At 37.4% G+C, this 14,954-nt stretch overlaps 1 protein-coding gene and 3 long non-coding RNA genes across 5 annotated transcripts; 1 reads left to right on the forward strand and 3 right to left on the reverse strand.

The window, feature by feature from the left end:
* Window positions 1-123: 123 nt before the first annotated feature.
* LOC117505288 lies at window positions 124-14,438 on the forward strand. Its single transcript, XR_004559061.1, has 3 exons — window positions 124-194; window positions 3,121-3,141; window positions 14,424-14,438. It is a non-coding gene; the product is annotated as an uncharacterized LOC117505288 (long non-coding RNA).
* nop10 (NOP10 ribonucleoprotein homolog (yeast)) lies at window positions 189-5,850 on the reverse strand. The gene is made up of 3 exons (XM_034164902.1): window positions 5,684-5,850; window positions 3,796-3,940; window positions 189-275 (listed from the first exon to the last, which is right to left on the reverse strand). The coding sequence occupies exons 1-2, from the start codon at window positions 5,735-5,737 to the stop codon at window positions 3,800-3,802; spliced, it is 195 nt and encodes a 64-aa protein (XP_034020793.1). The 5' UTR covers window positions 5,738-5,850; the 3' UTR covers window positions 189-275; window positions 3,796-3,799.
* On the reverse strand, window positions 7,337-8,766 carry LOC117505286. 2 transcript variants are annotated; one of them, XR_004559059.1, is made up of 4 exons: window positions 8,377-8,766; window positions 8,220-8,258; window positions 7,966-8,016; window positions 7,337-7,865 (listed from the first exon to the last, which is right to left on the reverse strand). It is a non-coding gene; the product is annotated as an uncharacterized LOC117505286 (long non-coding RNA). The 2 variants fall into 2 exon arrangements; XR_004559058.1 differs by having other exon boundaries at window positions 8,220-8,766.
* On the reverse strand, window positions 8,909-12,968 carry LOC117505287. Its single transcript, XR_004559060.1, has 4 exons — window positions 12,657-12,968; window positions 12,543-12,577; window positions 12,399-12,434; window positions 8,909-9,106 (listed from the first exon to the last, which is right to left on the reverse strand). It is a non-coding gene; the product is annotated as an uncharacterized LOC117505287 (long non-coding RNA).
* Window positions 14,439-14,954: the final 516 nt, after the last annotated feature.

Raw genomic sequence — 14,954 nt, forward strand, 5'->3', positions numbered from 1 at the left:
CACCGTGCATGTGAATAAAGCTTCACTCTGTGTGCAGTTGCATTTACAAATGAAAGCTACTGTGGATGTGTCCTGTTTTACTTACAAGTGAAAAATACTATGTGGCAACAGAGAAACCTGCCAAAATAACTCTACACCACCAATCTCTGTCTTTCACGAATTGCACACCGATTCAAACTTCCCTTCGGGTATTTGTTTTTCACTTGTTTCGTAACTAAATTCTGTTGTGTGTAAATAAAAACTGTTTACAATCAGTGTGAAAAACCAGTGGTGCTCTGAGGTGTGGGAGGACAGGGCGTCGGTATGGTGGTGTTTTAAGGGTGAGGATGGGGGAGAATGAGAGGGGAAGCAAGAAAAAACAGAAGCAGAGTTTTATTTACTTTTTTTAACAAACTATTTAAGTGCAACCCTTCAGATTATGCAGATTTTATATTCTACTTTGACATTCAGAGTGGCGTCATGATTAACTGCAGACAGCAGTTCTCTGTACTTCCAAACGTTAAGGATTGATTCATAAATCACTTTTTATTCATAAGCACAAAGTCTGCACTAACCCACAGTGCCCTGGGCAAGATAACTTTACCACTCACAAATCTTTTACAAAGTACAGTTCAGTCATTTTGACCTTTTCACCCCTAAATCAACAGGCTTTTTTGGGGTCACTATGCTTCATGCATATACCAGGTTTGGTGACAAGGGGGACCAGTACAACTGAAGTAACGTTGCACACAAGTGAAATGTCGCATGACCAACTGATCGACTAGCGTCTGGTCCACTGTCTGCACCGTGGGAGAAACCATGGCTTTTTTTGGAGGGGGGCTATGAATTAGAGCTGAAACAACTAATCAAGTTAATCGATTAAAATCGATTATTAAAATAGTTGTCAACTAATTTAGTCATCAATTAGTTGCTAAATAACTGTTTTACCGCAAACGTTTCCTTTCTTCCATATAATCAACCGAGCTTTGCTTTGAATCTTGAACCAATGGAGTGCTTCGAGCCCTCTTAATTAATTAATTAATTAACAATTAATTACTTAATTACGATTATATTGTGTAGATTTGTTTTCTCTTTCAGAGTAAATAGCACAAATTAAACTATAAAATAATGAAGCAGCATGAAGTTTTGGATGAACAATGAAAGCGAAAACAGGAGTAGTTTTTATAGGGGTTGTGTTGTACTGGGCCTGTTCTGATGAAGTCCACAAACAAACAATCACTGTGAAGAGAACAAAGACTTTACACTCGACTTTTAAAGAGTGGGCACTCAAATCTGTCAAGGCTACAGAGGTGATGCAGACACAGACGGTGTAGGAATCAAAAGCCTTTTGCAAAGAAGAGAGAGAAGAAAAAAATAAATCAGCATGCAGACCTCTTTGAAACTGCTGAGACAAATTTAGTCATTTTTGGCACTCTTCAAAAGACATAGAAACAATCTTAAATTTGTGTGGGTGCTGACGGAGGCAGCACCCACACCAGCATCCCAGACCTGACTGATGTGTACGGCCTAGATTTACAGCAGAGATTGTGTTAGCTGCGTCTTATGTATGAGGCATTAAAGTTACACCAGTCGTACATGAAATAAAATAACCCATCAACAATGTCATATTCATGACGATAACGTCTCCAGGCATCGTTTTCCACATGATGCTCTCTGCCAACACAGTTCATGATATTATGGTTCAGAGTAATTACTACCAGAAAAATAAGAAAGCCAGAATGACTGATTAGTAAAGATAAACATTATCCAACAACCGGTTTAAAGGGGTCGTATTCAACCAATTTTCAACACACTTGTAAACAGAAGGTCATTACTGTAATTTCAATGTGGTCTAGGTCCAACTCTGGAAGTTTCTGCCTTCCTTGTTCTGCACAGAACATAAATATGGAATTTTGTGACATAAGTTACAAAATAGAGCTCAAGCGATGTATTAGTTGACCAATAATATCAGCTGATATCAACCTTTCACGAACATATCAACATCTGCAATATTTTTGACAATATTAAAACTTTCATTTTACCAACTTAAAACTACAGAAAAGCAAACTGACTGTCAGTAACCATGTCCCTACATAATTTGCCCAGCAGAAGGCGGTCAAGCATGGCTGGGACCTGCATTACCCATTGGTCAAGAGACAGAGGCAAAGTGACCAAATGATTGATTCATTGCCAATCAGAGTGGGTGTTTTATAGTGACAAGAGACAAGTGGTTACTATGCTGCCAGCTAGATGGGAAGGGGGGAGGCAAAATTGACAAGAACTCTGTTTTTTGCAAATACCGAGTGATGCAACAGTGACTGCCAATCTGAGCAAAGACAGCGGATGATGTATGTCAGATGGTTGTCGGTTATATTTACTGACAACTTGTCAAAGGATTTGATAACGTGCAAAGAATCAGCCATTTCTTTAATATACACATCAACAGATATCAGTATCCTCCCAGAAAAAAAAAAAAATTAATTGGTCTGAACCCTAGTAGTTTTCAAAACACATTTCAAGTTTTAATTCTGAATTGGGAACTTGAGTTGGTGTTTATTGCTCATAAGAAAGATACTGTTGATTTTACCAACCAGAAAACCAGTTTTTTGTTTTTTTTGGGGGGGGGGGCATAAAATGACCCCTTTGGTCCAGGTTGAAGGTGATGCTGGAGCTCAACTCTCATTATAAGGCAAAGACATACGGACATAATTCGTCTTTAAACCGTCCAGAGACGGCACCAAAAATGTATTTTACACCAGTTATGAGTCGACATTCTCAGATAATTCATAATCTATGCAGCTGACTGCGGTGAGGGTTTAGCAAAATGAGAACGGCGCGTTTAATACAGACCAAATGATGGAAGAATTGACTTATCACTGTTTAATCTGTCCATTTGCTTGAGGTTGGATGTGAAAATTTAAAAAATGTAGCACTTAGAAGCGCTAAACATTTTTTTTTATTGCGGGTCTCAGACTGTCGCAGGCGGCACAGTGACTTAGCTAAGTGACGCTAACATTAGCCGCCGATAAACTGCCCACTCAATGTGACCAAATCCAACATATGAATCAGAAAGCACATACCTGATTCCACGTTTCCGCTATATGGATACGACTCTTCCCGCAGGCAGGAATATCTCAGGAGCTTTTTTTTTTTTTTTTTTTTGTGAGCAGCACACGCGCCGCATGCCCGATCCCACTTGCCGTAGTCTCCATGGTTTACGCATGCGTGATACTAATGAAGACGCAAAGATTCATGGGAATTGTAGTTCTTTAAAGATCGTCCAAATGAGATGTATTTTATTTTAAGAGGGTTGTTCTCGCTCTTCTCTCGATATCACTGGATTTACTTCGACTTTTACGTAAAGCCACCGAGTGTCAGATTAACAAAACACATTTAAAACATTTCAACATGCCACTCTTCAAATTATTTATTAATCAGTAACCTGGTTCATGGGCATCTCTGCATTACAAGATTAGTGGCCGGGGGCCCCACCACCACATGCTGCTGTGCAACAGTGCACAACATTGTCAATCACTTACATTGCTGCACATTTATTACATTATCAAAAGTATCACTGATCGATATAGAAAAGTAATAAAACTTTCCTCTGTATACAATTAATACAAGTACAACTATTGATGCGTTTCAGTGTTATTCTCAAGAACTGCTCTTAAGAAGAATTCTGTTTATTGCCCACCCCCACAAAAAAAAGAAAAAAACAAAAGTTTCTTTTGGATTTAATCTTCCCCATCACTCTTTTCACTGGTCTGATCTCTGGTGACATCCATCCATCCATCCATCCGTTTCCACACCTACCACTTCACAGAACGGGTTTGCTCTGCTGGGTGAGCAGAATGCCGAAGCGTTTCTTCAGGATCACTCTGTGCCGGGAGAATTTGTCATCTGGGGAGAAGCGTGCCGGGTGGGCCGGGCTGGTGGGCTGACCTGCAGGATCCACCTTCTGTTATATAGCGAAAAAGAAGGGAAGAGGTTTAACAGATTTTGCTGCATGGAGAATATGGAAAAATACACATTTCATCAGGTAGGAATCAAAAATGTCAGATGATTTCAGGATGTACAGCTGCATGCCGTGCACCTCATTCCACTGTTATATTTGTTTGACAGTGAACATAGTCTTTGCCCATTTTGTCTACTTGACTGCTTCACTTCTAACAGAAGTATTTTTTCCCTTTTATATTTTTATTATTGTTTAAGCACCAATGACACCAGATCAAATTCCTTGTATGTGAGAAGTTATTTGCCAATAAATTCGATTCAGATTTAGTGCCATCTAGTGGTGAGGTTTCAGATTGCATTATGCCACAGCAGGTCATGATTGTTTTTGCATTTGTAATTTGTCTATTTGTTCACTCATTAAATTCCTGAGGGCAATGTACATGTTCCTACCTGTCTCAACCCACGACCAGGTGATGATTAATGCATAACTAAATTGGGCTATAATTAGCAGCTATGACCTCACACAGTATGAAGACAGTCTGACGATGAAACAGTATGAAAACATCAACCCTTCAGATAGCCAGAGGGTCTGACTGCAGACTGGTGAGTCACTCTTGACCAAAAACCTATGATGCCCATTTGTGCTAGACTCACTGCCAGATCGTGGATGTTCCACCCCGCCAGTGCTGAGTAGGGTTTAGATTAGATTAGATAGAACTTTATTGATCTCTTGGGAACGAGTTCCAGCAGCATTGTATAGCAGCACACAGAACGCAAAAAGTGAAAGAAAAAAAAAGTTTGCAAATATAAATATAAATACACAATATAAATACCAGACATACTGATCAATACTGATTTACTGGCTACTAGTGTTCCTCTCATTCTCATTCCTGACCTCTGTCTTCCTGTTACTCCTCCTCCCCCTTGGTTCAAGTTTTGGTTCAAGTTCGTGGAGGATATACATTTCCAGTCTAGAGTTCCAGTGTCTCCAGGATCGCACTATAAAGTCTGCAAACTGGGACAAAGTCACTTTTTCTGTAAAGGGTGCTGTGCACTTCTGGTGTCAAAACACTATAGCTGTACATCTCGGCTAACTAGCAACTTTGGAAATTTCTCAAAAGGGTTAGCGTTTTTCATTGAAATGCATAAAAAGTTTGAAAATATTAACGGCATTTCCATTTGTAGTCCAGTCTTTTCACATTTACAAAAGTGTTGCAGAACTGAGCAGTGTTTTTGTTTTGCTTTTACAAAAAAAAGAGAGAAGGTTCAACACCTCAGTACCATAAATACAAACATTGCAAAATCCTTTATTTTGTATTTACGTATTCTTCTAAATATTCTGACTTTCTTGAAATTGAGGGACGACATTAAATTTGACTGCAACGACTGAAAATTTAAATTAAGCATACTTGCCACATCTAACAATTATATTAAAATAAATAAGTACCCAAATAATACACTTGAAAAGTCCTGGAATTCTGCATGTTTGCAGCCTCATTAGTTGTAATCCATCCATCCACCAGGGCTGGAGTTCGTTATTAACACCATAAACACTCGTACACAGAAGCAACAATAACAAATGCATGACATTTCATTCTTGAGGATATTCTATAGCAGATATTAAGTATTCATGATCATAACCGGTGAATTATGTTTGGACTAATTAAAGTGACGAGTGTCTCCCTTGACAACGCAGAATGAGCCTTTATGCCGTCATAATATCAAAGAGAAAAAAATGTAACTCTACCTTGAGAGTGTAGACTCGATCCCCGTTTTCACTGAGGTAAAACTGAAGGAACATCTCAACAAAAAATCGTGTCCTGTCGTTTCGAACTCTCAAATCTGCACGATAAATAAGTTTGTATCGAACAAACGCAAAATCTACAAGAAAAAAATTCCGAACGTCTGTCGGCGTTTTTCTTCGTTTTATATTTCGGACACACTAAATGTTTTCGTAGCATGATTACTGCCTCTACTGTACTAACTGGGTATTACAGGTATTTTTTTTTTTTTTATTTTTATTTTTTTTACTTAAACCAGCAGGTTTAATCCACAAATTCAGTCCAGTGTCTTCATCAAATTTAATGACTGAAACAAATTAATGACCGCGTAGAAGGTTCACTCACAGACGGAGCTGGACAAATGATTACATTAAAACACACAACAGAGAAAAAGAGTTTGGTTGCGATCACTTTGCATTTGTTCAAGAAATTTTTCCAGAAAGGTCTAAAACATTCTCAACAAACAAGAGGTTGGTAGCGCACGCACCAGCCCAAATAGTTATACCCAAAATTGATTTTCTTAATTTAATCTGATGTACATTCCCACTTTTGGTGATGAAAAATTTTGTTTTGCTTGGACTTCACATTCTTGAAAAAAAGCTCTGCTTTATGACATCATAGACTAGAAACAATGTGTTTGCTTTTTGTTTCTGATGTTTAACCACAATTTTTTGTCAGAAAAAAAAGCAGTTTTATTCTAATTACACATCATTCATTCATTTAAATTATCTAGAAAATGTGTTTCATAAATTCTTAGAAAGGATTTCAAATTATTATATGAGATGCAGCTACACATTTTTTGTCACTGAAATCATCTATTAAAACTGCACTTCATGTCATTGACAGCAGTCAGGGAGTACACATTACATCATTCTGTGACAAAGCTTTTATTGCACAAACTATTGCACATTTATTTATTTTAAGACTTTCAGCTGTGATAGGAAAAACACAATATTCTAGCCAAATGAGTAGGAAACACCCAGACATTTGATTACCACAGCTCCATGTGTCCATAAAAACTCATTTGGATATCCATATGCTATCATTTGCTTTGGTGTGTTTGTGAGCTGTGACTGTTTTGTTAATCTCAGCAAATGTCGTCTTAAAGAATAAAACACCCATGAATCCACACACACACACACACACAACTTCAGTTATTTAATGAGCAATGTTTAATGTCTGGTAATGTGCATCTACACTTATTTGACTGGTTACATTTTATACATGTTACACTAAGTGAACTTTAATTAGCATTCATTCATGCATTAATCAGCATTAACCTGCACCTCGTGAAGAGTTGCTGTGTTGAGTAATCAATTCATGTTTATTTTTAATTAAATAATTAATACATAAATTGGTTAACATGCACACTATTAACAAAACATTACCACATATAGTTAACCCTTAAGTCAGCGTTAGTTCATGTTTATTACTGCGTTAACTAATGATAACTCATGTACACGTCAAGTGTCACCAGTTAAAGTGATGTCATGACAAATTCTAAATGTTTAGATTAGACAGAACTTTATTGATCCCTTGGGAAGACTTCCTCAGGAAAATTAAGGTTCCAGCACCATTGTATAGCAGCACACAGGGTAATAAGCACACAGTGTCAAAAGTGAAAGAAAAAAAATTATACATTTATTGATTACATCTTTCAACTGCAAACAAAATTTCACTTTAAAACACCACCAAATGGTTAATGTTAACATTTCAACAAAACACAAATAGTATTTTATAAATCCACTAAATATGTCGATACTTGGTCACACACTTTATTTACTGATTGATTATTAATTGCAGTAAGTGAGACTGACATTAAAGAGTTTTTAAGACATTCAGGCTCACAACAGAAGCAAAAACAAGAAAAGACAAACAGCAGGAAAAGTTTGACAATCTGCCGTTATCAATGACCAACTGTGCTGTTTTTACGGGGTTCCGTCTCCAGACGGGCCTGTTGGAGAAACACGAATGATACATCTACTGGTGCTCAAAAAAAAATTTTTTTTTTTTTCTTCTTCTGACAGATGACATATCTCTGTAATATTTGAGAGAATCTTCACTTAGCTTTTGTGGTTAAGGATGTTTTCTCACAGACTTCAGGGAGATCTTGGTATGTTTAAAATGCAAGTACAGATGTGCCTGCAGCTAGAAACAAATTTAAATAAGTAAATATATAACTAAATGAAACAAAATTTAATCAGGGCTATTAAAAAAAAACAAAACCCCATCAACCACAGTTGCTTACCTTTTGCATAACTTCATTTGCAACATTTGGATCTGTCAGGTCGGCATTTGTCTGCAACAAACATAATATATATATCTTTATTTGCAAAATACCTTTCATTTAGAATATTACAAAAATTAAAGCAATTTTAAACATCAATGCAAATGCAAAGAAGTACAGCTCCACCTACAGTCGTGGGGTGGTAGAGATCTGTGCAGACTATATGTGAACACACTTTAATAAAGAGCCTGAACGTCACCGTGTGGGTCTGATACCTTGGATTTTGGAGGTGTGCGTTGGCTCTTCAACTGGATCTATTCAAAATTGCAGCAGACAGAAAGAAAATGAGTCAGCAAGGTGTGAAAACTTTTTTTTAGTACATATTGTAGAAAAATAACTTCATGAGGAGAATCTGTGTATTCTGAGAGTTACTTTGACACAGAAACGTGAGTTTGGTGTCACAATTTTAGTCGTCCCATGTTGCGTTGTACATCTTGACACAGCTCTCACTGCTGTTGGCGTTGTTGTCCGGCTGGTCGACCTGCCAGTTTCTGAACGTGCTGCCGCTGCCGTCCGACCACTTCCATGGCTTTCTGTACAAACCAATCTCAGAACCTAACCAGGGTCGGTCCTGATTAGTACTTGGACAGGAAAACCTGAGGAAGACCTGGAGTGTGTGTATCCTTCTCCAAGTAAGTTTGGAGTTGTGTCTATCAGACAACTCAACAAAAAAATGCAACATTTTCTTTTTCCTGCACTAAAATCATCATGTCTTTTTTGCTGTTTGTAGCCAAAATGAATCTCACCGTTTGAACAAACGAAGGGAAACTCGGAGTTGCAGTTTAGTCTGACCAGACACCGTTGCCCGTCATGAAGACACAGTGCTGGTTTCCATTCTTATTATTTGGCTGGTTATCCCTCCACGGTCTGAACTGGTCGGCTTCTTCTTGGAGACCCTCCTGCAACCACGTCCAGCCGATGATTTCATCGTACAGGCTGATCCAGAAGGCATCGTTTTCAGCTATCTCACTGATCATGTTGTTGTCCTGAATGTCTCTTATGGTGGCCAGGTCACTGTAGTGTTCTCTGCAGTATCCCTGGGCCTCACGCCAGGACAGCTCGTAGCTGAAAAGGATGTACTCATACTGGACAGCAGTGGAACCTGTTTAAATCAGTCAGCACGAACAAAACGCTACAATGACAACTGCAGCGAACCTCAGAAAACAAGACATCTGAGATAAACATTCATCATGTGTCACTGGAAAAAAGATTGTCAAAAACATAATTGGAACCAATTTGTAATAAACGCAACGGCTAATACCTGCATTAGCGCTGCATAGTTTTTAATCTTTTTCTTTTTGTCTTGCTGGGTTGATGGAGGTGCTACTATTTTGGATAGTTTATACAATTACCCACCTTTTATATACTGGTTTAAGACGTTTTTTGTAATACAGATTGAAGCAGTGCTAGTTGGCTATTTGGGAAACTAGCTAGAAGGTATCTAGGCTAATAGCCGACAGATGGCGGAAGAAATCTCTGCTGTCAAGCTACAGCAGAAGGCCATCCTGAACCTGATGGAGCAGGTGAAGGCTCTCCAGATCCAGGAGAGCAGAGTGTCAGAGTTGGAGCAGTACACCAGAATGAAGGACATGACTGTGATAGGACTTTGCATCTTGGAGCCCGGTGAGCAACAAGTCTGAGAGAACTTATTCGTCTACATTTGCAGAGGATATAACTCAAATGATTACTATAACCTGGAACTGAGAACATTTTAATATACGGACCATAATTTACTGGATTTGGAAAATGATATAGACCCAGAGAATAACTTCTTCTCCAACATCAACAAGTTCTGATACTACACAGAGGAATACTATCATCTGACTATTAAATCAAAAAGCAATTTATCAATAATTCATTTCAGTAGCAGAAGTCTGCATGCAAATGACAGTAATATTAAAGCATTATTAACTGAGCGTGAGGTCTGTACGGGAAAATATCAGACTGCGGTGTAAGTACAGACCAAGTGTTAGCCAGGTCCGTGTGAAAAACACTGAGGTCTGATATTCCTGTACAGACCGAGCAAATGAGGGTAATAATTAATTTATTATATATATAAAACACGCACACTTATAGTAGCAAAAACACTGACAGAAATATTCTCTTTATGGTACACATAAAGGTCAAAGGTGATTCGTCAATGGATTGAATTTTTTTTTTTTTTTTTAATACATGACAATAATATCAGTCACTTAAAGGTGCTTCTTCTGAATAAGGTTTGACCTGACCCAGCCCGAGCTAACACATTGAGAATAGTGTTCAGAAAAAAAAAAATCAAAACTTACATCAGGACTTTTGATTACAGCAAGGAACCTCAAGCACACCGACTCAGTGTGGTGACTGTCCTTGCACATATCCTCCACCTCCCCCATATATTTCTCTTACACCAGACTTCCTCAAACAATACCACACCTTTTCTCTTGGTACTCTGTAATCTCATCTTAAATCCACAAACAAACAATGCAACTTCTTCTGGCCTTCTCTACAATTCTCCATGAACACTCCGAGAGCAAATATTGCATCTGCAACGCCCAGTCTGTGTAATTTAAAGCTATTCATACTGAAAATTAGAGAAGATTCTTTTTTGAACATTGCTGATATATGATGGATATGTTGTTGAGATATGAATTTATGTTTGAGATTATTTCTTCCCCATTTGTGGCATCAACTTGTGACCAACTATGACTAAATATGGCAGAGAGCTCTTCATTCTTCTGTGTCACTGGTCCATGTTTCATGTTTATTGGACTTTAATCATCTCAATAACATGCACACATAAGTGTCCACTGAATGTATTTGTAGGCTGTGGTGCAGATGACACTCATGACTAAAGCAGAGGTTGAAAAAGTAGGTTTTACATTTGATGCAATTTTGCATAAAAATGCAAAGCCCATTGCTGAATATTCAGTACATTTAAAAGAACGTGGGAACAGATGAATTTTGATTGACTGTTTGATTGTTGACTAACGCACACAGAGTTTAAAGCCAAAATGTAACGCAAGTCCCTTTGGCTTCTCCCTTGTTTTTCCACTCAGGTCACCACAGAAGTACCTCGGAGTCTTGTTCACAAGTGAGGGGACAATAGAGAGTGAGATTGGCCAAAGAATCAGTGGAGCATGGGCGGTGTTACATTCCCTCTACCATACTGTTGTGACGAAAAGAGCGCTGAGCCAAAAGGCAAAGCTCCCAATTTACTGGTCAATCTTTGTTCCTGTGCTCACCTATAGTCATGAGGGTTGCAGGTACAAGTGGCCAAAATGGGTTTCCTCCCTGGTACCTCCCTTAGAGATGAGGTGAGAAGCTCAGAGTAGAGTCGCTGCTCCTTCGTGTTAAAAGGAGCCAGCTGAGATGGTTCGGGCATCTGGTAAAGATGCCTCTGGGCGCCTCCCTAGGAAGTGTTCCAGGCATGTCCAGCTGGGAGGAGACCCCGGGGAAGACCCAGGACTAGGTAGAGAGATTTTATCTCCACACTGGTCTGGGAGCGCCTCAGTATTCCCCAGTCAGAGATGGTTAATGTGACCCAGGAAAGGGAAGTCTGGGGTCCCCTGCTGGAGATGTTGCCCTGTAACCCAATCCCGGATAAGCAATTGAAGATGAATGAGTGAGTGAGCGAGGTATGGGGCAATACTTAAAAAACCTCACTTCAATCATTATCCATGCTACAAAAAAGATCCATAAGGATCATTTATAATACCGGTTATAGAGATCATGCAAACTATTTTTACAATCAAAAGCAATGTTCATTGACCTGGTGTATTTTCAAACAATACAAATAATCTACAAAGCAATAAACAGCCAACTAATTGGAAATCTTATAATAATAATAGAGATGGGGGTTATAATTTGAAGGGGGAGATTTAAATTTAAAACAGCTTTGTGTCAGTAAAATCTTCATAACATTTTTGTTTTTCCATATGTGGAGTGAAGCTGTGGAACAGACTGGGTTTGGAGCTGAAGCAATGTCCAAGCATGGCCCAGTTCAAAAAGCAGTACAAAAATACACAGGGTACTTACAGGGTTCTCACAGGGTACTGGGAGAAAGGACTTTCACAGATTTATGTATTTAAACTATTCTTTTTCTATTGCTTGTAAATAAGTATGCATGCATGAATATGTCTTTTTTGATCTGTATAGTAATTTGTGACTGTCTGTGTGAAGACAGGATAGGACATTTTAATTCTAACTGACCCGCAGAGAAGGAGCAGGATTTTATCAGGTTACTCTGCTTCCTACTCCTTCTAGAACATGTTGAGTACCAACTCCGCATGTCTTGTGTTTTTTGTTTGTTTTTACTGTGTACCATCATGTGTTCATTATTTTCTTATAGATGTTAGCAGTGTAGCATCATTTATGCAGTAATATTCAAGTTACCAGATATAAATCAAATTTTTCACCTGTGACTCCAAGAAGGACAAAGATGAAAACTGCACCTGTAATTTAAGAAACCATACAAATAATCAGATTTTAAGAGTTAAATTTTTTTTTTTTTTTTTACAATTAAAGATCAGAGTTGGTGACTGCAAAGTAAAGATACAAACCATCAAAAATCTCACTTTTTAATCTCTGTCATGACCTGCAATTATTAAAAAACAAATAAATAAATAATAAAGTTTGCATTTTATTGTTTTTAATTTTGTGGGGAACTAACTTACCTCCACTCTGTGCATCCTCACCGCCGTGTCTTCATCGGTAGAATTTGGATATTGTATCGTCCGTGACCACGAGTCGGTGACTGCTGTGCGTTCATATATTTGAATCTTGGTCAGGACGCCCCACTGTCGCTGAAACTGTTAAAACCTGCAGTCGTTCAAAAAGCTCCAGATTCACAAGATGTAATGTTGGATGTTTTAATAATGTTGTTCCTGGGGTGGTAAATGTCATAAAGTGCCTATTTTACTTTGTTTATTGACTTAATATTTCGATGGATCAGTTACTGCAGCTCTGATTGATGAAGACTGATTGTATTTTGGAATGACAAGCAATAATGTACTCCCCATTAGCAGCCCCCCACCCAATCCAGCCCCCCTATCAGCACAATCACCCCCTCACAGAAAAGACTTACATCCAAGTTTACTAGTATACAAGTTTCTGTATGTTTAAAAAGTGTCAACAATATCTCATTACTCCCTTCTTCAGTATTCATTATTTAATTGGTTGTAATATTAGTGCAGCAGATAACAGAATATTTACAAAGGAAACTTTCAAATGGAGCACTTACTCCTTAGACATTACTTTTTTTTCTTTCTCCTTTTTCAAAAAAGACTGACTACTAGAATTTTTAACAGGCAGCCAGGTCAGGGTTTATTGAAGAATTACACAGGGGTCAATTAGTAGATGCTCCAATCATATTGAAAACTACACATTTGTCTGATCATAAATATTTCAAAAAAAGTATAGTTTGGACTATCTGTGACTGAATGTTAGAGTTATGGGGTAAAAACAGCAAGAATGTGATAAAAGTTAAAGTTGCTCAAATTTTGGTAAAAAAAAAAAAAATATATATATATATATATATATATATATATATATATATATATATATATATATATATATATATATATATATATATATATATATATATAATATTGGTTGAGCTTATAGGATTAATAAATTAAATAGTTTGGACTGCGTTGAATGTTTGGTCTCCAAAGTAAAAATCAAACAATTTAGACATCCACTGGATTCTATGACATGTGACATATGTTACCATGTAACATGACATTTTGCATCACCAGATAGACATCTTCCTGAAAGAGTTGAATAGAGGAGGATTTTTTAGGTTTGCAGGAACTGCCTCCTGCAGACAGACTCACCCGTTTGTGTTTGTTAATAATTTTTTACCTGCACCAAAGAAATTGGAGGTTATGTTTCCGTCTCATTTGTCTATTTGTGAACAGCCTGGAGCCCAGTTTTTCATATATCGTTATGAAATTTTTACTAAAGATTATATCTTGATAGGCAAGAATTGATTACATTTTCAAAGTCAAAGTCAGGAAAAACCTGTATTTTTACAATTGAACGAATTTTCAAAAATTCAGAATGCAGTCAAAAAAGATCACACTTTCATATTTGATCTTAACTGTTGTCCGGAGACACAGAGAATCTGGATTTATTCTTCTAATGCTCATCAATTGTGTTTTTCTATACAGATGATATTTTTTCTAACAGAATTTTTTGTACATGAGTGGTGGTTGAACACAATTCTCCCGCTTGGCTTTGATTGCTAAACACTGCCAGCATTATTTCACTCTTAAACACTGAAGGTACTTATGAAGTGCTGCATAAAATAAAGAATGAATTAAGGGTCTTACGTTTGGTACTTTACAAGTGTGAGCACATGATAATACTTGGGCCATCAATACACGAGGACCCCAACAAAAATGCCTTTGAACATTTATAATACACAGAAAACACTGCAGTTTTGCACTGTGTTTAACAAATAAAATCTAATTGTTACTTGGAAAAAACAAACAAAAACCCAAGTGTTAATAGTATTTTTTTAGTTGCTCCATGAGTATTTGGAGTATTGACATTTTTGAGGATAATCTAGAAGCAAAAATAGTCATAATTTGATGCCAAATGTTTCAAGAGATGGTTCCACCTTGAATCCTGCACAAAGTACAGCGCCCCCTTCTGTCCATTGTAAACATAACTGATTATTTGCCTACACCATACTTTGTTTATAGTTTTGTTTTAATAATTTGGCGAATGGCAATATAGCTTAACCCATACGCACCTGTGGTGTCATGGATTAAGTCCAATTTAAAGAGATTAAAACATTTTACTGATAATTTCAGTCATTTAAAACCAGCCCAACAATTTAGACCAGTAAGTGGTAGACCAATTTATTAAACAAAGTCGACAACAGAAACTATTTCTTTCTCCTCATAATTATTCAATAAATGATCAACTAACAGATTTTTTTTTATGTTGACCTTTTAATTTAAAGA

Source organism: Thalassophryne amazonica, chromosome 23, assembly GCF_902500255.1.
Source record: "Thalassophryne amazonica chromosome 23, fThaAma1.1, whole genome shotgun sequence".
In the NCBI taxonomy this organism is placed as follows: Eukaryota; Metazoa; Chordata; class Actinopteri; order Batrachoidiformes; family Batrachoididae; genus Thalassophryne; species Thalassophryne amazonica.